The sequence below is a fragment of the Tachyglossus aculeatus genome, chromosome 21, assembly GCF_015852505.1.
Source record: "Tachyglossus aculeatus isolate mTacAcu1 chromosome 21, mTacAcu1.pri, whole genome shotgun sequence".
NCBI lineage: Eukaryota > Metazoa > Chordata > Mammalia > Monotremata > Tachyglossidae > Tachyglossus > Tachyglossus aculeatus.
The window spans coordinates 68,357,654-68,381,242 of NC_052086.1; the positions used below are offsets into that span (position 1 = coordinate 68,357,654).

General features: G+C 45.0%; 2 protein-coding genes across 4 annotated transcripts in view; one reads left to right on the forward strand and one right to left on the reverse strand.

Annotated features, from left to right (window-relative positions):
• GPRC5B (G protein-coupled receptor class C group 5 member B) overlaps positions 1 to 20,544 on the forward strand; it is a 31,648-nt gene extending 11,104 nt beyond the window's left edge. For both annotated transcript variants that reach the window (XM_038763832.1, XM_038763833.1), the window contains exons 2-4: positions 6,743 to 7,756; positions 15,683 to 15,795; positions 17,359 to 20,544. In XM_038763832.1, the coding sequence (XP_038619760.1) occupies positions 6,751 to 7,756; positions 15,683 to 15,795; positions 17,359 to 17,403 (1,164 nt within the window). In that variant the 5' untranslated portion in view covers positions 6,743 to 6,750 and the 3' untranslated portion in view covers positions 17,404 to 20,544. The remainder of the gene's footprint in view (positions 1 to 6,742; positions 7,757 to 15,682; positions 15,796 to 17,358) is intronic.
• IQCK (IQ motif containing K) overlaps positions 20,536 to 23,589 on the reverse strand; it is a 129,042-nt gene continuing 125,988 nt past the window's right edge. The window contains exon 9 of one of the 2 annotated variants that reach the window (XM_038763834.1): positions 20,536 to 21,478. In XM_038763834.1, the coding sequence (XP_038619762.1) occupies positions 21,369 to 21,478 (110 nt within the window). In that variant the 3' untranslated portion in view covers positions 20,536 to 21,368. The remainder of the gene's footprint in view (positions 21,479 to 23,589) is intronic. The other variant, XM_038763836.1, reaches the window with a different exon arrangement.

Below are 23,589 nucleotides of genomic sequence, written 5' to 3' on the forward strand. Positions count from 1 at the left end.
AATCTAATGGGGGAGACAGAACAAAAAATGGTTGATGCAGAGTGCTCCACACCAAGGGGGAACCCTTTAGACACTTTTGATTGAAATAGCAGGAACAAGAGGAATAGCGAGAAGTACTATGAATATATCAGGATGAAATAGCAGAATAAATAATTAAATATAATAATAATAATGATGGCATTTATTAAGTGCTTACTATGTTCTAAGCGCTGGGGAGGTACAGGGTGATCAGGTTGTCCCAGAGGGCACTCACAGTCTTAATCTCCAAAGTCAAACCGAGGCATACAGAAGTTAAGTGACTTGCCCAAAGTCACACAGCTGACAATTGGCGGAGCCGGGATTTGAACCCGTGACCTCTGACTCCAAAGCCCATTGAGCCACGCTGCTTCATATGCAAATGAAAGTACAAATAAAACTGTACATATATTCATAAATGTTGAGGATGGGAATGAAATACGTAAATACCATAGTTAGCTATTGAGCTGACCCGGTTAGGTTGTTTGGGAATTATTTGGATGAAGCTTTCCTGAGGAGATGCGGGTTTTAGGAGGGTTCCGAAGTCAATTCCATGGAGGTTTTAGCCTGGTGTAGAGGGAAGTCTCTCCTCCTGTAGACTGTGAGCTCTTTGTGGGAAGGGAATGTGTCTACTAACTCTATTCTACTATACTCTCCCAAGTGCTTAGTACAACACTCTGTGTCCAGTAAGTGCTCAATACATACAAGTGATAAAGTAGGCTAGCCATGATTTTGAGGAGGGGTGAAATGTGAGCTGAGTGATGCCTCAAGAAGACAGTCTGTGCAGTAGATTAGAATCATGCTCTTTGTGGCCAGGAAATTTGTCTACCAACTCTGTTATGTTGTTCTCTCCCAACTGTTCAGAACAGTGCTCTGCATGCTGATTGATCGAGAGGCTGAAGGCAGGTTAGTGCCATAGTCTAACCACGATATGACTGGAGCTTGGACCAGAGTGGTGGCTGTGGGAAGGATTGGGACCAAGAATAAGGATTGGGATCAAGAACAGTTTCTGGAGGAGGACCTGGAAGGATTTCAGCGGCAGACTGAATGACTGACCTGAAGAACAGAGAGGAAGAGAGGAGGACACAAAGGCTATGGCTTCAGCGACACGGAGGACGGGTGTTTTGTTTTGTTGCCTGTCTCCCCCTAATAGACTGTGAGCCCGTTGTTGGGTAGGGACTGTCTCTATATAATAATAATAATAATGGCAATTGTTAAGCGCTTACTATATGTTGCCAATTTGTACTTCCCAAGTGCTAGTACAGTACTCTGCACACAGTAAGCGCTCAATAAATATGATTGAATGGATGAATACACAAAGAAAGGAAGGACGAAGGGATGAAGAAAGGGTTTCAGAGGGAAGGTGAGAAGTTCTGCCCTGTGGCAAACTTAATTAGGCACTATTTCATTCAATCGTATTTATTGAGCACTTACTGTGTGCAGAGCACTGTACTAAGTGCTTGGGAAGTACAAGTTGGCAACATATAGAGACGGTCCCTACCCAACAATGGGCTCACATTCTAGAAGATTTGAAGAACATCACTATTTGATGTTACAGAATTTCAGCTCTTCCCGTGACTCAAACTTCAGTCAATCAATAGCATTTATTGAGCACCTACTGCATGTAGAGCACTATACTAAGTGCTGGAAGGAATGCAATAGAATTAGACATGATCCCTGCCCTCAAGGAGCTTATCACCTCCTGTTAAAATGAAATTGCTCTCTGACTCTGAAAATCAGGGACCCAGAATAATAACTGTGGCATTTAAGAGCTTACTGTGCAATAAGTAATAAGTAATAAGGTAATAAGTACCTATTACGTGACTACCTTGTACTAAGCTCTGGGGTTGATACAAGAGGACCACGTCAGACACAATTCCTGTCCCACTCAGGGCTCAAAGTCTAGTGGGAAGGGAGGACAGGTATTGAATCTCCACTTTCCAGATGAGGAAACTGAAGTACTGAGAAGTTAAGTGACTCTTCCAAGTTTACACAGCAGGCAAGTGGCAGAGTCAGGATTAGAACCCAGAACCTCTGACTTCCTTTCCACTAGGTGATGCTGCTTCCCAGAAGGGAGGAGAGGCTGGTTTATATTCACTCACTCTAAGAGCTCCAATCCCAGGAGATGAAGGTACTCAGCCTGGTGACCCAAACCTGGTGATTGCTTCCCCCTCCCATCCTTGGAAATGCCTCCTTTTGGGAGAGCTTGTCTCAACATGCTGTTTAAACAGCTCAAGAAGTGGAGGAAGAGGCCGGCCCTAGTAGGACATTGCCGTTAAGCTGCAGCAGAGCATGTCAGTTAGTGGTTTTTCTGAAGTACCCTGGGAGATGGCTTCTGACCTTTTGCTATACTTTCCTGGATGTGTCAGAGGTATATAATAAGTCCACAACCACTGATTAGTAAGATGTCATTGGTCTCTGTTTGGCTGAAAGGCAAGCATTCCTAGCCTAACCACTTTTCCCCAAGCTCGTCCTCAAGGGTCAGATGGAAAATGAAACAGGCAGCCTGGCCCCATCTCCCAAGACCCTCAGATCTCTCTGGTAGTGTGAGCTAGTGGTTAGATTAAATGTGCCCTCTGTTGAGTTTTTTGTTTGTTTGTTTCTGTTGCCACTTGTAGAGGCAAAGAGGAAACGTGGTTAGGGTGAGCAGAAATGCTCAATTGCTTGGCCCATTTCAATTCCAGCAAATGGCACCTGGCCAGTGGAAATCCTGGTGCTTAGTAGTCCCAGGAGGGTGAGGTCACGCAGATGGGGGGTCGGGGTGGGGACTAGAGGAGGGTTGATGGGGCCCGGGGGCGGGGATATGACCAATCTAGCCAGCTAAACATCCTCTCTTAAAAATCCATTATGCTTTCCCTGAGCAGAGCAACCCATCCTTTCTGTGACTTCCACATCAGTAAGATGAGGTAACCTCCTTCCTGGGAGAGGAAAGTTGCTGTTGGAAACTGTTTATTTGACCTTATGGCAAAAATCCCATCAAGCCATGTGGGTACTGGTTCTCTGTGGCCAAAGCCGTCGGGGAGGCTGGGACAGAGATACCTGCATCGGCCCTCTCCGCTGCACTAAGCGCTTGGGAGAGGACATAGGGTTAATAGACATGATCCCCTCACAGTCTCCTGGCTACAGAGCTTTATGACAAGTGCTTGAGAGAGTACAATGGCGTAGGTGGACACAATCCCTGCCCTGAAGGAGCTTACAATCTACTAGGAGATACTGACTCCAACATAAATTATAGGTAGGAGGAAGCAATGGAGCGTGAAGATGCGTGGGGCTGGGACGGGAAGGGGAGGGAATACCCAAAAGCTTAGAAGACACAGAAATATTGAAGTGACAGTAGTTGGGGTGGGGATAGGTTATGGAGATAATAATAATAACAATGGTGGTATTTGTTAAGCGCTCATTATGTGCCAAGCACTGTTCTAAGCGCTGGGGTAGATACAAGGTAATGAGGTTGTCCCATGTGGGGCTCACAGTCTTAATCCCCATTTTACAGATGAGGGAACTGAGGCCCAGAGAAGTTAAGTGACTTGCCCAAGGTCACACAGCAGACAAGTGATGGAGCCAGGATTTGAACCCATTACCTCTGACTCCCAAGCCCGCGTTCTTCCCACTGCCACTGTTCAGGAAAGGCCTCCTGGAGGAGCTGAGAATTCAGAAGGGCTTTGAAGATTGGGAGAGCGGTGGTCTGCCGGATGTGAAGAGAGAGGGTGAGGGTGATCCAGGGAGAAGGGAGGGTGTAAGCAAGAGGCGACAATGACCAAAGTGAAGCACGATGGGAAGAGTGGCTTGGGAAAAGCGAAGAGTCTGAGCTCGGGTGTAATGTGAAAGTGGCAAGGATATAACTGGGAATATGTCTGTTTGTTGTTGTATTGTACTCTCCCAAGTGCTTAGTACAGTACTCTGCACATAGTAAGCACTCAATAAATACGATTGACTGAATGAATGAAAAGAGACCTGAGTGTCTTGAAGCCAATGGAAGGAGAAAAGGCAGGGTCTGAGGTCCTGATTTCTGCTTTGCGTGGGACTGGCTTGCCAAAGCTGAGCTGAATGAAATGGGAGGGAGAGAATAAGGGTAATTCTGATAGAGGCAATCACTTATTCTGACTATAGACTGCAGAGTCTGTGACCAGGTGCTAGTGAGAGTATATGCAGTTAATCTAGTGAGAGTATATGTAGTTAATATCGAAAGTTTAATGTAAATATGTGCTGGGCCCCAACAAACAATTTCACACACTTGGACATGGCCTTGGCCATGGGGAATCATTGACCTGAACGAAAGGCAAGGAAGTACATCGAGCCCCATCCACTTACGTGAAATAGCCAGCTTTTCACTGCTTTAGAGGAGTAAAGTGCAGGCTCCCAACTGCAACCAACTAAACCTCCCAAGCCTACATTCTGCTTCCCTCGAGAGAGTGGAAGTGTCAGAGATGCACAAAAGGAATATTCCCATTAAGAGACCTCCACCCCTCCGCCACAACAAGGAGGAAAGCACTCCTCTCCTGTCCCCTAAATGGATGCTCCACGTTTTGTTTGCTTTCAAGCACACGACTAATCTTCAGATGAAAAGGGCAGAAGATCATCTATTTACCAATCTTCCTCACACTTTATCATGAGTCGAATCGACTTATTTTCAGTTGATCGGAGTAATGGGTGGTGTGCAGGGAAGAGAGAAGAAGCCAAACAGGGGCACCTTTTCTACCTGGCCGTAATTCCTCTCCTGGGATGCCACTCGGAGCCGAAACACATTTAGATTATTGGGTTGGACAGTGTCTCGGGGCAGCTCAGGTTATAAAGGAAGTTGTCAATACTGCATTTACTTATTGAATCAGCTGGGATCGAACTGTTTCGGGGCAGTTGGAGCTGCGGTGGGAGCTCGAGGCAACTGCAAACACATAACGTGTACCAAACTGGACAGGCTGAGCAGACACGGAGTTCTTAGAAGTGGCAGCTCTTAATGAAATTGTGCATTCGCAGTTTTGACAAGACTTTCTCCAGGGTCCGATTTACCTCTGAGGTAGAGACCGAATTCCCAGATGCTTCCAAGAAGGGAGTGGAGTAGGGGCCTGGGGAGAGTGCAGGACAAAGGCCAGTGCAGGGGAAGCTTGGGATTCTTCTAGGAAGGAGAAGGCGCTGGACATGGGGAGTTCCCTTGTGAGTCCAACTACTGGTGCTGAAGGAAGCCAGGCTTAGGACAGTTGGTGCACAAGGTTGGGAAGCAGTGTGGCCTGGTTTAAAGAGCCTGAGGCTGGGATCCAGAGGGTCTGGGTTCTAATCCTGGCTCTGTCATTTACCTGCCGCGTGAGCTCTGGCAAGTCACTTCACTTCTTGGTGTCTCCATTTCCTCATTTGTAAAATGGAGATTAAAGTCTCGCTCTCTGTCCACGTGAACTGTGAGCATCATAGGGGACGGGGATTGTGTCCGACTTGATTATCTTGTCTCAACCTTGGTGCTTAGTACATTGCTTGGCCCAGAGGAGAAAATTCCCAAATACCACAGTTGTCCGGGCTTGGGAGTCAGAGGTCATGGGTTCTAATTCCGGCTCCACCGCTTGTCTGCTGTGTGATCTTGGGCAAGTTCCTTTGATTCTCTGGGCCTCAGTTACCTCATCTGTAAAATGGGGATTAAGACTGTAAGCGCCATGTGGGACAACCTGATTACCTTGCATCCCCCCCAGCGCTTAGAACAGTGCTTGGTACACAGTAAGCACTTAACAAATGCCATTATTATTATTATTATTATTATTATTATTATTATTATTGAATGAGTTATCCTCGATTCATCTCTCTCATTCCCACATATTCAATCTGTCATCAAATATTGTTGGTTTGACGTTCACAACGTCACTAAAATCTATCCTCTCCTCTCCATACAAACAGCTACTATGCTGATCCAAGCAGTTATCCTATCCTGTCTTGACTACTGTATCTGCCTTTTTGCTGATCTTCCTGCTGCCTGTTTCTCCCGTCTCTAGTCCATGGGTAGGGACCGTCTCTATATGTTGCCGACTTGTACTTCCCAAGCACTTAGTACAGTGCTCTGCACACAGTAAGTGCTCAATAAATACAACTGAATGAATGAATGAGGGTGAATAATCGACTTCCAGATGAAAGAGAGAGAGAGTAGATGGGGGCAGGCGGCTTTGAAACGAGAGGAATCAAAATCGACCCCCATTCTCCCTCTTGGAGAAGCTGGACAGTTGCTTCCTAGGCCATTCTGGCAATTGATGGCCCAGAATTTAATGTACATATCTGTAACTTATTCATTTATATTAATGTCTGTCTCCCCCTCTAGACTGCAAGCCTGTTGTGGGCAGGGACTGTGTCTGTTAATTGTTATACTGTACTCTCCCAAGCACTTAAGTATAGGGCTCTGCACACACGGGAAGCAACATGGCCTAGTGGATAGAGGATGGGCCTAGGAGTCTGAAGGACCTGGGTTCTAATTCTGACTCCACCACTTGTCTGCTGTGTGACCTACAGCAAGTCAATTCACTTCTCTGTGCTTCAGTTCCCTCGACTGTAAAAAGGGGATTAAGACTGTGGGCCCCATGTGGGACAGGGACTGCGTCCAACCTGATGAGCCTGTATCTACCCAGTGCTTAAATCAGTGCTTGGCACATAGTAAGTGCTTAACAAACACCATCATTATACAGTAAGCGCTCAGTAAATACGATTGGATGAATTGAATGGATGGATCACTGTCTTCTTTTCTGACTCATTGCCTCAGACAAGAAGATGAAAACCCCTCCAGCCCTCGCTCTCCTCCTGGTCTCTGCGGTCGGCTCCAGCTCCTCCGAGAACTCCAGCACCTCCCGCGGGTGCGGCCTGGATCTCCTCCCTCAGTACGTGTCCCTGTGCGACCTGGACGCCATCTGGGGCATCGTGGCGGAGGCGGTGGCGGGGGCCGGGGTGCTGACCACCCTACTGCTCATGTTGATCCTGCTGGTCCGGCTCCCCTTCATCAAAGACAAGGAGAAGAAGAGTCCGCTGGGCCTGCACTTCCTGTTCCTGCTGGGGACCCTGGGCCTGTTCGGCCTGACCTTCGCCTTCATCATCCAGGAGGACGAGACCATCTGCACCACCCGCCGGTTTCTGTGGGGGGTCCTCTTTGCTCTGTGCTTCTCGTGCCTCCTGGGCCAGGCCTGGCGGGTCCGGCGGCTGGTCCGCCACGGCAAAGGGCCCTCCGGCTGGCAACTGGCCGGCCTGGCCACCGGCCTCGTGCTCGTCCAGGTCATCGTCGCCGTGGAGTGGCTGGTCCTGAACGTGGTCCGGGACAAAAAGCGGGCCTGCAGCTACGAGCCCATAGATTTCGCCCTGGCCCTGATCTACGTCATGGTCTTGATGGTGGTGAGCCTGGGCCTGTCTCTGTTCACGCTCTGCGGGAAGTTCAAGAAGTGGAAGAAGAACGGGGCGTGCCTCATCGTCACCACCTTCCTCTCGGTTTTGATCTGGGTGGCGTGGGTGACTATGTACCTCTTCGGCAACGAGGAACTGGGCCACCGGGACACGTGGAGTGACCCGACGCTGGCCATCGCCCTGGTGTCCAGCGGGTGGGTGTTCGTCATTTTCCACGCCATCCCCGAAGTTCACTGCACGATCCTTTCTTCGCCTCAGGAGAACACGCCCAATTACTTCGATACGTCGCAGCCCAGGATGCGGGAGACCGCTTTTGAGGAAGACATCCAGCTCCCTCGGAGCTATATGGAAAACAAAGCTTTTTCGATGGATGAACACAATGCAGGTAAGGTGGGATTGAGCAAGAGGCTGAGGGAGGGGAAAGAGAGCCGCGGTAGGAGACCGAGGAGCCCCTCTGGGCCCTCGGGTGATGGTGAGGCCTTTCCCTCTCCCGTCTCCCCCCAAGGCCCGGAAGACTGAGGACCTGGGTTTTCATTCCAACTCGGCCGCTTGCCTGGTGTGTAACTTGGAGCAAGTCACTTAATTTATCCAGGCCTCAGTTACTTATCCATAAAACTGGGTTTCTGTCCTACTCCCTCCCACTTAGACTGCGAGCCCCAGGTTGGATAGGGACTGACTGTTTCTAACCTTAACTTGTATCTACTCCAGTGCTTAGAAAACTTCTTGGCGTACAGTCAGCGCTTAACAAGTACTATTGTATTGTTATTACTCTCTGGACCTTGGTTTCCTCATCTGTTACATGGGGATAAAATCCCTGGTCTCCCTCTCTGAATGAGACAGGGATTGTGCCTGACCTTAATAATAATTATGACAACGCCTGGGATATTATCTATTCCAGTACTTAATACAGTGCTTGGCACACAGTGCTTATCAAATACCACTGTTGCTGTTGTTTTTGTTATTATTTTTAGTAGTAATAGTAGTAGTGCCTACAACAACACACCTACCAGCCAAACGCCTCTCCGTCCTGGAGGCCTGGCCACTTTGGGCATAACTAGAAGTGTCAAGACTTTCTGTTCCTCTAGAAAAACAAGTGAATGAAGGTCCAACCCTCTACTCTGGTAACCCCCTCCTTTTTTTTTTAATGGTATTTACCAAGTGCTTACTACGTGCCAGGCACTATACTAGGTTCTGGAGTAGATACAAGTTAATCAGGTTGGACCCAGTCCCTGTTCCACATGGGGCTCCCGGTTTTAATCCTCATTTTACAGAAGATGTAACTGAGTCACAGATAAGTTAAGACTTGCTCTTCAGTTTTTCATTAGGATGGAATCACATTTCTCATCCTATGAACCAGTAACCACCCTGTAATGTCAACTTTCTCCAGGATACTCTTTGTCTCAATTTACAATTTGTTTTTCCAAATTGCTGGCCTGGGGAATCATGGTCTAATAAATCAGGTGTGGTTGGAAAACCTCTTGGTTCCATGAAAATCTCTGTGGCCTTTGGGAATTTCAGTTGGGTGACTCTGAGCCCAGTACTACACTCCCCAAGGGACGTGTCAGTGCTCCAGGAAACTGACAAATTTTGAAATAGCCCTTTTTATGGTATCTGTTCAGTGCTTACTATGTGTTGAGCACTGTTCTAAGGACTGGGGTAGATACAAGCTCATTAGGTTGGACACAGTCATATGCCCCGCATGGGGCTCACAGTCTGTTAGAGGGAGGATTTAATTTATCAATGAGGTAACTGAGCCACAGGGAAATGAAGTGGCTTTCCCAAGGTCATACAGCAAATAAGTGGCGGAGCTGGGATTAGAACCCAGCCTCCTTCCTGCAGGGGCCTTGGGGTCCTCACGGGTCAAATCAAGGTGCCTTAGCCTGGAGTATCTGGATCTGTGCCCTTTGTGTGTAGAGACATGGTGAGTTTCCTCTGTCAGCTGAGGGACTCTAGTTTGCTGGTGCAAATCTATGGGGTGGGAGGGTCCCCAAGATTATTAAGGGTTTGCTCACTGCAGTCCCTGTCTCGGAGGGGTAAATAATAATAATAATGATGGTATTTGTTAAGCGCTTACTATGTGCAAAGCACTGTTCTAAGCGCTGGGAATTTTGGCTCTGGCTCCAGAAGTCACTTTCTTTGATTTAAAACATCCCATTTTTCTGCCTTTGCTCTAGGAAACCCTCAAATGTTTGGGCTGGAATTTCCTCACTATGTCCCACCCCCGGAGTTGACATCAATTATCCCTCCCCGTATTTGTAGCATTCCCAAGACGGAGGCTCCCAAGATGGAAGCCCCTCTGGGAACCATTCCATATTAGATGGGGCTTTAATCTCACTCACCCACCCACCCCAAGATTATCAGGGATTCTGGGACTAGGTTTCTCTAAGGCGACTTCTTCCAATTGGGCTGGCTTTCCTCCACTAGACTGCAAACTCCTCAAGGGCAGGGCTTGTGGTTACCAACACTATTGTATTCTCCCACTCTGCACACAGTAAGCACTCAATAAATAGATGGACTTGACTGATTCCCAAATACTTAGTAAACAATGCCGTGCCCGCTTATACTATGGACTGTTTGATTATTGGATCCCACAGGCTAGAAAACTCAGGTTTTTGACCTTCGGGCTGTTGGCACAAGACTCATTGACCCTCTTGTTGTTTCCCATTTTCTGAATTTCCTGGCAGGTCTGCCTCTTAGGCCAAGCTAGTTGGATCTATTGACTGATAAATTATTTCATGTTGGGCATGGCCAGTACTGTATTCTCCCTCAGTCCCCAGATGCTTCTAAGGACACTGAGTGCCCGGGAAAACAACGACTAATTCTCTATGGCCTCAGGGCCAGCCATAGTCCTGGTTCTGAGTGAGCTAAAGGGGTTAAGCACCAGAATCTATTAATATTATTATTGTTATTGTTGTTATTGTTATTATTATTATTTTAATTGTCAACTATGTGTTGAGTACTCTTCTAAGCACAGGGGTTGATACAGGTTAATGAGGTTGGACATAACCTCTGTGCCAAAAGGGACTCACAGTCTAGTAATAGTATTTATTAAGCAATTACTTACTGTGTGCAGAGCACTGTACTAAGCACTGGGAGAAAATACACAAGTAGGAATTAGATCCAGTCCTGTTCCTCAGGGAGCTAACAATCTAAGAGGAATTTCAATGATGACAGTAGAAGAAGGCTTTCAATAGAAGATTTGGAATAGTTAAGACCATTTCTAAAACTTAATTTTAGAAATTATAACATTATGTAGGGCAACTCTTAGCCAATTATTTAAAAAGCTTCACACACATTCTTGATGACATTTTCCATTTTCACCCTAAGAACAATTTGCAGGGCAGAAGGGACCTTAGGGAGCAGATTCAAGCATTTTAAAATCTGGAAAATGAGTTTACTAAGTAGGAAGGAGTAGGATTTAATCCCCATTTTACCATTGAGGATAGAGGCATAGAGAAGTTAAATGACTTGCTCAAGATCACACAGGAAACAACTGGCAGAGACAGGATTAGAATCTGTGCTCTTTCCACTAGGCCATGCTGCTTCCAACACCTCTCCCTGGCTACTGAGTGTTGATAGGACAATTTTTTTCCACTGCACTGGGCTAAAGGCATAAAATACATGGATAATCTGGCACCCTGGATCACAGTTTGGAAAACTTTAAGGAGAAATGTTAATCATTTGCTTTTCAAACAGGAGGGGGAAGAGAGAGAAGGAAGATTTGGGGAGGTCACTCTATAGGGGTTATGAAGTTATCTTAGACTTGTGATTGCCAATCCCACTTGTGGCAGGAAAGATTTTTATATCTTTATTGAGGAATCTGATCCCTCTGATTCATCGGCGTACTGATCACCTATATCCAGTGAGTTGGCTGAATCAATCAATCGATTTACTCAGCACTTACTGTGTGCAGAGCACTGTTTTACATGCTTGGGAGAGTACAATGCCACAGAATTGGTAGATATGCTCCCTGACCACATGACTTTACAGTTTAGAGATCCAGAAGCTTTAGAGGGGTCTGTTGTCCCACTGCCAAGGACAGTTGGGGGATTTAGGAGTCAGAAGTCATGGTCTTGACCCAGCCCTGCCACTGATAGGCTTGACTTCTCAATTAATTGGAAAGCCAGACCTCATGTTCGTCTTGGGAAATGATTGATTAAGAGCTAGCACCTAATTACTTTCATTCTAATGGAATTTTAGGTGAAGATGATAATTTACCAACCAGGTTAAAGTAACCCTTGAGAAGCAAAGTGGTCTAATGGATAGAGCATGAACCTGGGAGTCAGAAGGACCTGGGTTCTAATTCTGGTGTGCTGCTTGTCTGCTGTGGCCTTGGGCAAGTCATTTAACTTCTCTGTGCTTCAGTTACCTCATCTGTAAAATGGGGTTTAAGACTACCTTTCATTCGTTCATTCATTCAATCGTATTTATTGAGCATTTACTGTGTGCAGAGCACTGTACTAAGTGCTTGGGAAGTATAAGTTGGAAACATATAGAGACGGTCCCTACCCAACAATGGGCTCACAGTCTAGAAGGGGGAGACAGACAACAAAACAAAACAGGTGGACAGGTGTCAAGTCATCAGAATAAATAGAAATAAAGCTAGATGCATATCATTGACAAAATAAATAGAATAGTAACTATATACAAGTGAAACAAATAGAGTAATAAATCTGTACAAACATATATACAGGTGCTGTGGGGAAGGGAAGGAGGTATGGCGGGGGGGGATGGGGAGGGGGAGAGGAAAAAGGGGACTCAGTGTGGGAAGGCCTCCTGGAGGAGGTGAGCTCTCAGTGGGGCTTTGAAGGGAGGAAGAGAGCTAGCTTGGCGGATGTGTGGGCGGAGGGCATTCCAGGCCCGGGGGAGGACGTGGGCCAGGGGTCGACGGCAGGACAGGCAAGAAAGGCACAGTGAGGAGGTTAGTGGCAGAGGAGCAGAGGGTGCGGGCTGGGCTGGAGAAGGAGAGAAGGTAGGTGAGGTAGAAGGGGGTGAAGTGATGGACAGCCTTGAAGCCGAGAGTGAGGAGTTTTTGCTTGATGTGTAGGTTGACTGGCAACATGTCTCTACCCCAGCGCTTAGTACAATACTGGGCACATAGTAAGTGCTTAAAACAAATACCAACAAACAAAAAACTTTTGTTCCTATAGGAGTCAATTAATCAGTACCTTGATCTCATGTATCTCCTCGCCAACCACGCCCTCACATCCTGCCTCTGGCCCTTCCTCATATCTGACAGACAATTACTCTCTCCACCTCCCCCGCTTCAAAGCCTTATTGAAGACACATCTCCTCCAAGAGGCCTTCCCTGACTAAGCCCTCCTTCCTCTTCTCCCACTCCCTTCTGTGTCACCCTGACTTGCTCCCTTTATTCACCGCCCCTCCCAGCCCCACAACACTTATGTGCATCTCTGTAATGTATTTATTTGATGTCTGTCTCCTCTTCTAGAATGCAAGCTCGTTGTGGGCAGAGCATATGTCTGTTTATTGTTATATTGTATTCCCCCAAGTGCTTAGTACAGTGCTCTGCACACAGAATTCAATAAGTATTAATGAACACTTAATATGTGTACAGCACTGTACTAAAGTGCTTGAGAGAGTACAATACAGTAGAGATGGTAGACACATTATCTGATCACCAGGACTTTACAGTTTAGAGAAGGAGACGGATGTTACATAAACTAAAGATTTGTACGAAAGTGCTGTGGAGCTGAGGGGTGTGTGAATATTACCTGGTTAAAGTGTACAGATCCAGAAGGGAGAGGGAGTAGGGGGAATGAAAGATTAGTCAGGGAAGGCCTCTTGGAGGAGATGTGATTTTAATAAGGCTTTGAAGGTGGGGAGACTGGTGGCCTGTCACATATTAAGCGGGAGTGAGGATGTGGAAAAGGTGTTGGCAAGATTGAGATACTGTGAGCAGGAATGACATTAACAGCGCATGGCATTTATAATAATAATGATGGCATTTATTAAGTGCTTACTATGTGCAAAGCACTGTTCTAAGCGCTGGGGAGGTTACAAGGAGATCAGGTTGTCCTACGGGGGGCACACAGTCCTAATCCCCATTTTACAGATGAGGGAATTGAGGCACAGAGAAGTTAAGTGACTTGCCCAAAGTCACACAGCTGACAATTGGCAGCCAGGATTCAAACCCATGACCCCTGATTCCAAAGCCCGTGCTCTTTCCACTGAACCATGCTGACCAGAATGACCCAGCAAATATCCTCAGTTATCAACTGCTGTTATTTGTGTGTAGAAAGCTGGGCCATTTGGAGTACTTTTGGAAGAGCTATAATCAGTCAGTGGTACTTACTGAACACCGACCGTGTGCCGAGCACTGAACTAAGCACTTGGGGGAGCACCGTAGAATGAATGGAGCCATCCCTGCCCTTGAGGAGCCTACAGTCATGCAGGGGAGGCAGAACTACAAAACATAACCCACCTCCCCCCATCAACCTTGAAGGAGCTTGAATGTGAGTGATAATCCAATTGGGAAAACTATTGATTAGAAAGTAATAATAATAACTGTGGTATTTGGTAAGCACTTACTGTGTACCAGGCACTGCACTATCTCTGGAGTAGATACATGCCAGTAAGGTAGGACTTGCTCCTTGTTCCACATGGATCTTAGAATCTTAATCCCCATTTTACAGATGAGGTCACCGAGGCCCAGAGAAAAATATTTATGGTATTTGTTAAGCGCTTACTGTGTGGCAGGCACTGGACTAAGTGCTGGGGTGGATACAAGCAAATCGGGTTGGACACAGTCCCTGTCCCCCCGTGAGTCTCACAGACTCGACTCCCATTTTACAGATGAGGTAACTGAGGCACAGAAAAATTAAGTGACTTGCCCAAGGTCACACAGCAGGCAAGTGGCAGAGAGCTGGTATTGGAACCCATAACCTTCTGGCTCTCAGGCCCGTGCTCTATCCACTACGCCATGCTGCTTCCCCGTCTCGCTTGGGGCTCACGGTCTTGATCCCGATTTTACAGATGAGGTAACTGAGGCACAGAGAAGTGAAGTGACTTGCCCAAGGTCACACAGCAGACAAGTGATGGAGCCAGGATTCAAACTCAGGTGGTCCTGACTCCCAGGCCCATGCTTTAAAGGGTGTAGAACTACATATCCTCTCCTCCTCCCCATCCCCCCGCCCTACCTCAATCAATCAATCAATCAATCAATCGTATTTGTTGAACACTTACTGTGTGCAGAGCACTGTACTAAGCGCTTGGGAAGTACAAGTTGGCAACATATAGAGACAGTCCCTACCCAACAGTGGGCTCACAGTCTAGAAGGGACTTCCCCTCCCCACAGCCCTTGTATATATATTTGTACAGATTTATTACTCTATTTATTTTACTTGTACATATTTACTATTCTATTTATTTTGTTAATGATGTGCATATAGCTTTAATTCTACTTGTTCTGACGATTTTGACACCTGTCTACATGTTTTGTTTTGTTGTCTGTCTCCCCCTTCTAGACTGTGAGCCTGTTGTTGGGTAGGGCCCGTCTCTGTTGCCGACTTGTACTTCCCAAGCGCTTAGTACAGTGCTCTGCACACAGTAAGAGCTCAATAAATACGATTCAATGAGTGAATGAAGGAATAACAATAAAGAGAAGAGAATAAATCTAAGCAGCTAAGCCCGACTGCCTGATAAGGCTGGCCCGGGAAGGGAGACCAGGACCACCAAACAGGGACTCGGGCTGGAATAACAATAATAATAATAATAATAATAATAATAATAATAATAATAATAATAATAATAACAACATTTACTAAGTGCTTACTATGTGCAAAGCTCTGTTCTAAGCGGTGGGGCAGTTACAAGGGGATCAGGTTGTTCCACGGGAGGCTCACAGTCTTAATCCCCATTTTACAGATGAGGTAACTGAGGCACAGAGAAGTTAAATGATTTGCCCAAAGTCACCCAGCTGACTCCAAAGCACGTGCTCTTTCCACTGAGCCATGCTGCGTGACAGTAATTGTAATGGTCTCTGACCAGATGGGCATCTCCCCCTCCAGCTCCTCAGAGCTCTTCACCCAATATCCCTCAAGACAGGCCCGGGACGTTCAGCTGGCCCTCCCACAGTGCCAGGAAGTTGACAGAAACTCAACAACAAAACTTTGAAATCCTCACCAATACACAAACGGCTCCAAAGGAAAGCCCGAGACAGAGTGGCTTTGTGACTTTTGTTTTCCCCTTGGCATGTGACAAGGGTAGGGCGGGGGAAACGGCTGGGCGTTGCTGCTTAGAAGGGAAAAAAAACCAAACACACAAAAAACTGATCTTTTGTTCCCTCGCTCAGCTCTCAGAACTGCTGGATTTCGCAACGGTAGTTTGGGAAGCCGACCCAGCGCTCCGTTTAGAAGCAACGTTTATCAGCCAACCGAGATGGCGGTTGTGTTAAATGGTGGGACTGTAAGTATTAAAAAGTGATGCTCTGAAAAGAGGCTTAAATCTTATACCATAGTGGGGAACCGCTTGACCGCAGAGAAACATCTGAATTTGGGTTGCTTGCTCGTTTCGAAGAGCTACAGCTAAGACTCAGATCCCTTGCAGCAAGTATGCATGGAATGCTTACATTTCCCCTCCCTTCATCCATATGGTTAAACCACAGAGATCTATTCAGTTGTTTGCAGTTGAGTTTTTGAGGATCCAGTTTTCCTGGGATTGTCCAACTTGCCCTGTCTCTGATTGAAGTCAGTCCCTATGGCCTCGTGGGTGATGCCCGTGCAACAAAAGTGGTTGTTAAAAACGCATCCTTTGGCCTCTGTTCATTTCCAAACTCCACTGGAGGAATAGGCCGACAGACCTCAGAGACAAGAACACTCTGCCAATTTTGTGGTCGGGCCACTGATTTTCACTTCTCCCTTCAAGTTTGCTAGAGAATCTTTTTACTTCATGCTGGGGGTACACTGACCCCCAGGAAGGAAATGCCTAAAGAACTGGAGAAAGCATTTAACCTGCCATTTTCCTTCCTTGAACTTGGTTTGGCTTATTCTGAAATGATGACTCTGCCCTGGCCTGCTGTCCCCCACCATCTCTGGCAAGAATGGTGGATTTAACAAACCAAATGAACTGATTTCCCATTTTGGAAACCTGTTTCACTACAATCCCATACTGTTGCTTCTCTAGTAACCAAAAGGAGACACCGCCACCCTCATTCCCATGTTTAATTTCCTTGCATAGCTGCATTTTCTTTACCAAAAGACTCATAAGCCAGTTTACACATGTAAATTCGGTTTCCATTCTGTACTCAATCATGAGCCAATTCCATAATTCAACCAGAATATTCAAGGACTCAAACTGTGTGACCTGGTGGCATTTTTATTTTTTAAGTGGCACAAATCCAGTCTTGATCCAGAACAGGAAACTCTAACTTTAGACTCCTGAGTTTCCTTTTCCTCCTTAATAATACAGGGTGAATTCATTTTGAAAAAAATCTCAGAGGTCAAAAAGGATCCATAAGTTCTTTTCTAACAGCCCCAGTTAGCCAGGCAGTCCTTGGTCTTTAAGAAAACTATGGCTAACGTTGCCTGCCATGGATGTAGGATCGGTGAGTGATCAGAAAATTCAGGAGAGATCAGGCCTAGAATGGATCCCTAGCTCATCTTTTGATATCTAAAGTGACCCTTGTGGATAAGTGCATCAGAAATCAGCAATGTTCACAGCAAGGTATGAAGTTGGAGTATTGGTCCACAACATTTTCCGAGAGGGGTGTAGGGGGAGCTAGCATCGTTTCTGGAGGACCAACCAAAGCACATGACAGGGAATGGAACAAAGAGCCAGAAAAAGCAAAGTGAGCAACATAGTTATAGTGACTAGTTCTAGCCCACAAGCGATAGATGGGGCGATTTGGAGGAAACTGTGGACTATATGGTTTAATACCCTTCATTAGCCTATTTCTAACATTGCATATATTGACATTGACTTTGGCAAAGTACAGATTCTTAGTTATGGGTTTGTTATCCTTATTTCCAGATCCCAACCGCTCCGCCAAGTTACACTGGACGACACCTCTGGTGAAAGGCTTTAAGTTCCAGAGAATAAGAATCTCTATTAACAGATTTTATTCCCTGGTCATGTCTTTCTGGGAGAGGAATCAATAACAGTAAAGAACAAAGTAGCCTCATATCCAGGAGCTTTGAAATTCCTAGATGATGGGGTTTTTATGTAAATGTGAACACTGTTGAACTGATAAGCTAACTCTCCTCTCCCCTTCCCTCCCATCCCATCCGAGACACACACACACACACACTCACTCACCCACTCACTCTACCCAAACAACCAAGAATTCCACAATCTAAAGCCAAGGTAATTCAAAGTAGAATTAGATGCACTGTAAAATGGAGTTACATAGACCGCCTCCTGAAATGTACAAATAAAAGCAAATCAATAACCAAAATGCCAAGCAAGTCCGAGGTTGTTTGATTATTTGTAAAGGCTCTCTAACTTCAACTTTGGATTCAGGTTGCCCTCATGCGATTTGCCTATTCAATTTTGAAAAAGACATAATGGGGGTCTTTCTGCTTGTTTGCCACTTTGGTTGGGAAGCCCCGGGGTGGGTTACTGGCACCGAGGCAGGTGGATCTGGGTGCAATTGTAATTAGAACCCGGTGTCTCCTTAAGAGCCAAGAATAGCATTTGTGGCAGCCCCCAAGGACCGAACCGCCCCACATGCTGGAGAATGGCACAGCCTCTGGTTGCACACATTCATCAGTTACCTCGATGGAGTGATGGCGAACTTGTAGACTGAGGACCTGTGTTGGGCCAAGGCAGGGCAGAAAGTTAAGCCTCCAAGTTATCAAAGCCTCCTCTCCCTTTCCCTCCCCCTTCACGGAACCCACCCTAGAACCTCTTGTTCCCAGTCTCCCGGTTTCTTGTTTAAATTATTTCCATCGTGCAAACGGGGCCATCAGCTCAGAAATCAGAGGGAGGAACACCAGAAGGCTTTCCACTGATGACCTCACATGACGGAGTTCCCATACGATGGATTGAAGGAGCTGCAATGAGTTCTCTGTTCTCACACTGTTTGCACATATTTGAATGCAGTGAGTGGAAGGTTTTTTTTTGTTTGTTTTTTTTTGGTTTTTCTTGGAGTGGGAAAGAGAGGTTGGTCGGACATTTTGTCTTTGTTTTCTTCAGAAGATGTGCAAAAGGTTCTTTTAAAGCCTATTACTTCTGTCTTGGTTTTCATCACTTCTAAGCAAATCATTCCTTTATTATTTAGTGTTTAATGCATATCAGACATTGAAAGCATTAGGGTCTCCTCACGGTTTAGCCAACAAAATTTTTAGCTTTAAACCAAAGTCCTTACTTAAGGATGTTGAATCTGTTATTAAATGATAGATTCTTTTGCAAATGCTGGGATGAAGTTAAAAACTCCCTTTTCTTGTTAAAAAAAAAATCCCTCACCCTAAAAAGAAAATGGAAAAGGCATGCGTCTGGTGGTAAAATGGCCATTGGCCTTATAATCGAACATATCCTTGTTGAATGCCTTCTCAAGTCCCTAGTTTAGCTGACAGTCTCCCTCCTTTCTCTCTTCCAAATGAGCTGGGCTGCAGGGAAATGAAAGAAGTATTGCCATTCTTGCCATGATCATCTTCCAAGTTTGTGTGTCTGTCCATTCATTTTCCTCTTGTAGCTATGCATGGGGGAAAGCATGGCTATCAAAACAATCCCACCCCCATACCCATCCACTGCCCCGGCTCGGGAGCATGAACTTGCTTTCAATAACCAACTTTGGATCCTGGGTGGGTATCTTTGTATGTGTGTGTGCGGTTTATTGAATGGGTTGAAAATTCTGGGATTTGGGTAAGGAGGGGGAAAATCAGGCAGAAGTGGAGAAAAAGAATAGAGGCTGAGTGGGATCCTGCATGCGGACCTAATATTCTACAAATGTCATCGGTACCTGCATCAGTCTAATCCTATTAAAAATCACAACATTACACATTCTTGTGCTAGGAAACGGTTGCTTACCCCAGCTCCATGAAGTCATTTGGAGTTCTAGAATGCCACGGGTGATATTGGCCGGCAAAATTCTCCTCAAAACTCTGTATCGTGAAAAATGTGTAAGATGATCATGGCTTAAATGGCAGGGCTGGTTTCTCTAAGTAGATGGGGCAGATGGAAAGCTTTATTCACCTCCAGAAAAGAACTGAATTTTACATGAGGCCAAAGCAACTCTCTCCATGGGATCGATATTTTGGAAGGGTTTTTATGGTTCTGTTCAGTTTTGTTGTTGTGAACGGGGTTACTGACAAAGCCACTACAGTTGAGGGGAGGAGGAATGATAATAGCATGAGAATTGTTATCCCAGAAACTAGCACGAAGCTTGAAGTTTTTTTGCCAAATGATAGCCTGTGGTGATGTCACCTGCCCCGAAGTGTGAAGAAAGTGTGCTGATTGATATTTCTGTTTGTGTAAAAGAAAAATGTTTACCACTGCCTTTGGTTCAAATGACCTGGAAAGTAGAGCATCTGTGATCAGCATACGTTATTGTAAGCACAAATCTGTCAGCATTGTTATTAGCAAATTGCTTTCACCTGCTTTATAAAAGCCACCATGTCCCTTTTCGATGGAAAACTGACTTCCTTCCGGCTTTCTGTGTGAGGAAACAAGTTTCAGAGATCCTGCAGAACTTTCGAACTTTATTATGAAGTACTTGCAGGGTTCTAGTTGGTGTCTGAGCTGTAGTTTGCAAAAAGGAAATCTAAGCACGGATTTCATGTACACACAACTTGTCTGTAGAAAATGGGCCCAGCTGAAGGTCCTAGAAGCAGGCGGAAGCAGGCATCACCTCGGTTGGTGAGAAAGGGAGCATTGTAGCTTTTATAAAAAAAGTGGTTTGAATATTCTACCAGCTTAAAGGATTACCCAGCAGGTGCTTTTTATTGATGAGAGCTGAGGCTCATTTTTGATAGATTATATATATATTTATTAAATGTATTAGTGTTTTATAAATGTTCCCTCTCCACCCCTCCTCCCCCTCATCCCAGCTGATTATTGCAAACTGAGAACATCGTTATAAGGATTTTCCAGACAATCAATGTGTACCATAAATGACTGTAAATATAAGACTACAAATTAAGACGGTTGTAAAGCATGGGCAGATGTTTTATTTTCAAGCTGTTCTTAACAAAAAATAAAGGCTTTACTATTTACTTACAATGTTTGTGGTAACTTGCCAAAAAGACTGAATGAAATCATTCCTCTGAACCTCTTTGAATGAAAAAATCCACCGGTATAGTCAAGTATTTTGAGTGCCATTCAGTTGCTGCTCTGTGGCATGAATAGGATATAGATACCAATTTAACTATAAATAAGATAACTCAATTATTCCTAGGTCTGTGAGAATCAGAAAAATCACATTTCATTTCCCCCCTCCCCTTACTTCATACTTCTTTTCAGCAGTTTGGATCCATGTTAACACTGCTAATCAACTACTAGAATGGAATAGAATAGAAATCTAATTGGAAGAAATATGATCCTGCAAAACTGTACCAGAAGCTTTGGATATCTTCTCCACTCTCAAATTGAGGGTTTTGGTCTAACTTGAAAGATGAAACTCTGCAGATAGTTGGAGACAAGCAGTGAGCAAAAACGGGGGAAACTAACACATCTGTGCTTAAGGACATGGTTGTTGGTTACGATGTCTTCTTGGCTTTAGTCTGAGTGTTTGGAGGGAGCGTGTATTCAAAACTCTCCATTTTGAAAGCAGCCTGCCAAATCTGTTTTGTGTTGGGATGTCTGCTCAAAAAAGCAGGACAAACACTGATGCCAAGTGATAAGTGAAGCCATATCACAGTAACTCCATGTAAAACTCAGGCAGTAGTGTTTTCTGTAGGCGCATCCTGAATTTTTTGAAAAGATTCTGGAGAAACACTAATACTTTTGTAGTACGTTCTTTACTGGACTTTTTGCAAATAATATGCTTCTCTGACAATGCAGAAGTATCTTCTAATTCTAAGAAATGAGGAGATGCCTGAAATTTAAGTTGTGAAATTTACTGCACTTGGAGGAGTTGGTGACTGGAGTGAAACTTCAAGGTCCAAAGGATCAGCTGGTAATTCTTCACCAAAGTCATCTAATTTGCATTTCACTGCAAGCAAATAAAAGCGAAGTGTTGGAAATCTCAACTTCTCACTACTGTTCTGTTTGAAGAACATACAGTTCTATGTAAAGGCTATTTACCTCCCCAATTTAAATGAATATTTCTAGTCATTACTGTAAACTGAGCAGGCTAAGGAGCAGGATAAAAGCACATTCTGCAGTTCTGGTAGCAGAATGGACTTTGAAAGTCATGCATTTGGTCATATTTATTGAGTGTTTACTGTGTGTAAGTCCATAACAGATCCAGGCCACTCACCTTAGCAAAATGTCATGCCCAGCCTTCCCATGCAGGTTGCCCTTTGTTTTATTCAGTGTCTCAACCAGGATTCTTTTGTCCTTGGGGCTGGATGCTGATGGGTTTAAGCATCGCTTCATTCACCCTCACCTTTCTATTCACCCAGTGCAGATTGATCTTGGAATTTACTCCTGAGGGTTGAGACTCTGTCTCCTTGCAACATCTCCAAGATATGGCTGGGTCATAACTTTCCTGAAGACCCTTATTGCTCCTCCTCGACTGTTTTTCCAGGCTCCAGACACCCTTCCCCCAGGTTCTGGTTGGCTTCTTGAACTTCAGTTTGGATGTGCTGTGTTAGACTTCAGGGTCTTTAGCTGGCCAGGGTAAAATTCACCCGTGGTCATCTCTTTATTGTCCTCCAGGAGGAAAAACAAATCTACTTCCCAACAAATACACGCACATATCAGAATGGCCTAGTGGGAAGAGCATGGGTTTCTGTGAGTCAGAGGGCCTGGGTTCTAAACCTGTTTCTGCCATGAACCTGCCATGTGACTTTGGGCAACTCACTTAACTTCTCTGGGCCTCAGTTCTGTCATCTGCAAAATGGAGATTTAACATCTGTTCTCCTCATACTTAGACTGTGAGCAGTAAGTGGGACCTGATTGCTTTGTATTAGTGTTTGACATATAGTAAGTGTTGTTATTATAATCATTATTGTACTTTCCCAATAATAGTAATTGTGCTCTTTCTACTAGGCCATGCTTCTTCTCCCAAGCACTTAGTTCAGGGATCTACAGCACTTACAGAGTAAGTGCTCAATAAATACTACTGATCAATTGACTAAATTTACTGAAGGTGTTGCATTCTATTGTAAGCAATCCTGACCAGATTAAATTTCCCCCCCAAATAAGGGAAGATAGCATAACACTTACCAGTGGACTCAAAAGACCACCTCTAATGGCCAGCCATCCACTGTCTTTAATACTTGAAAGTTTGGTTAACGGTTCATACTATAACTATTGGATGCTTTAGAATAGTAACAGGGAACTGCAATGGCTAAGCCAGTGAGGCAAAGGAGACATAGCCTGGGTGGAGGAAAAAGGTTTTGGCTATAATTTTCATTGCTATTTTGGGTTTTCACCATCTTATAGGGATTTTTATCTGAAAGGCTGAAGTTAGTGTGAATCCCAGGGTACAAGTTCTCCAACAGCTCTTTGAACTTGATGAGTTGGTGGGGCCAACCCATTTTTCCATTTATTCTGAACACCAAATGAAAAGACTTATCTGCTTCCTGCAGAAAAGAAACCAGTCTTTCTTGAACAATTATAGCACCTGAACACAGTTTTAGGATGGCAGTGTGACAACTTGCTCCTTTCAAAAGTCAAGACTCTACAGAGTAAAACCAACTCTTGCTTACAAAGAAAAAAACAAAATAAGTTTCTTGAAGGAATGAATGGAAATAGTTGTGTTTTCCATCGAGAGAGAAATTAGTGTTTTTTGTCTCATTTTTACAAGATGGGCAGAAAATCATTTGAGGCTGTGGAGACAAGGTATTTTTCCTCATGACTCCATCCTTAGTTCATGACTGGCTCAGAATTGATACTTCCTATCTGCCTGCAGCTTAATCAATCAGTGGTAATACTAATACTACTACTACTACTACTAATAATAATGTTGGTATTTGTTAAGCGCTTACTATGTGCAAAGCACTGTTCTAAGCGCTGGGAGGGGATACAAGGTGATCAGATTGTCCCATGGGGGGCTCACAGTCTTCATCCCCATTTTACAGATGAGGTAACTGAGGCCCAGAGAAGTTAAGTGACTTGCCCAAAGTCACACAGATGACAGTTGGAGGAGCCGGGATT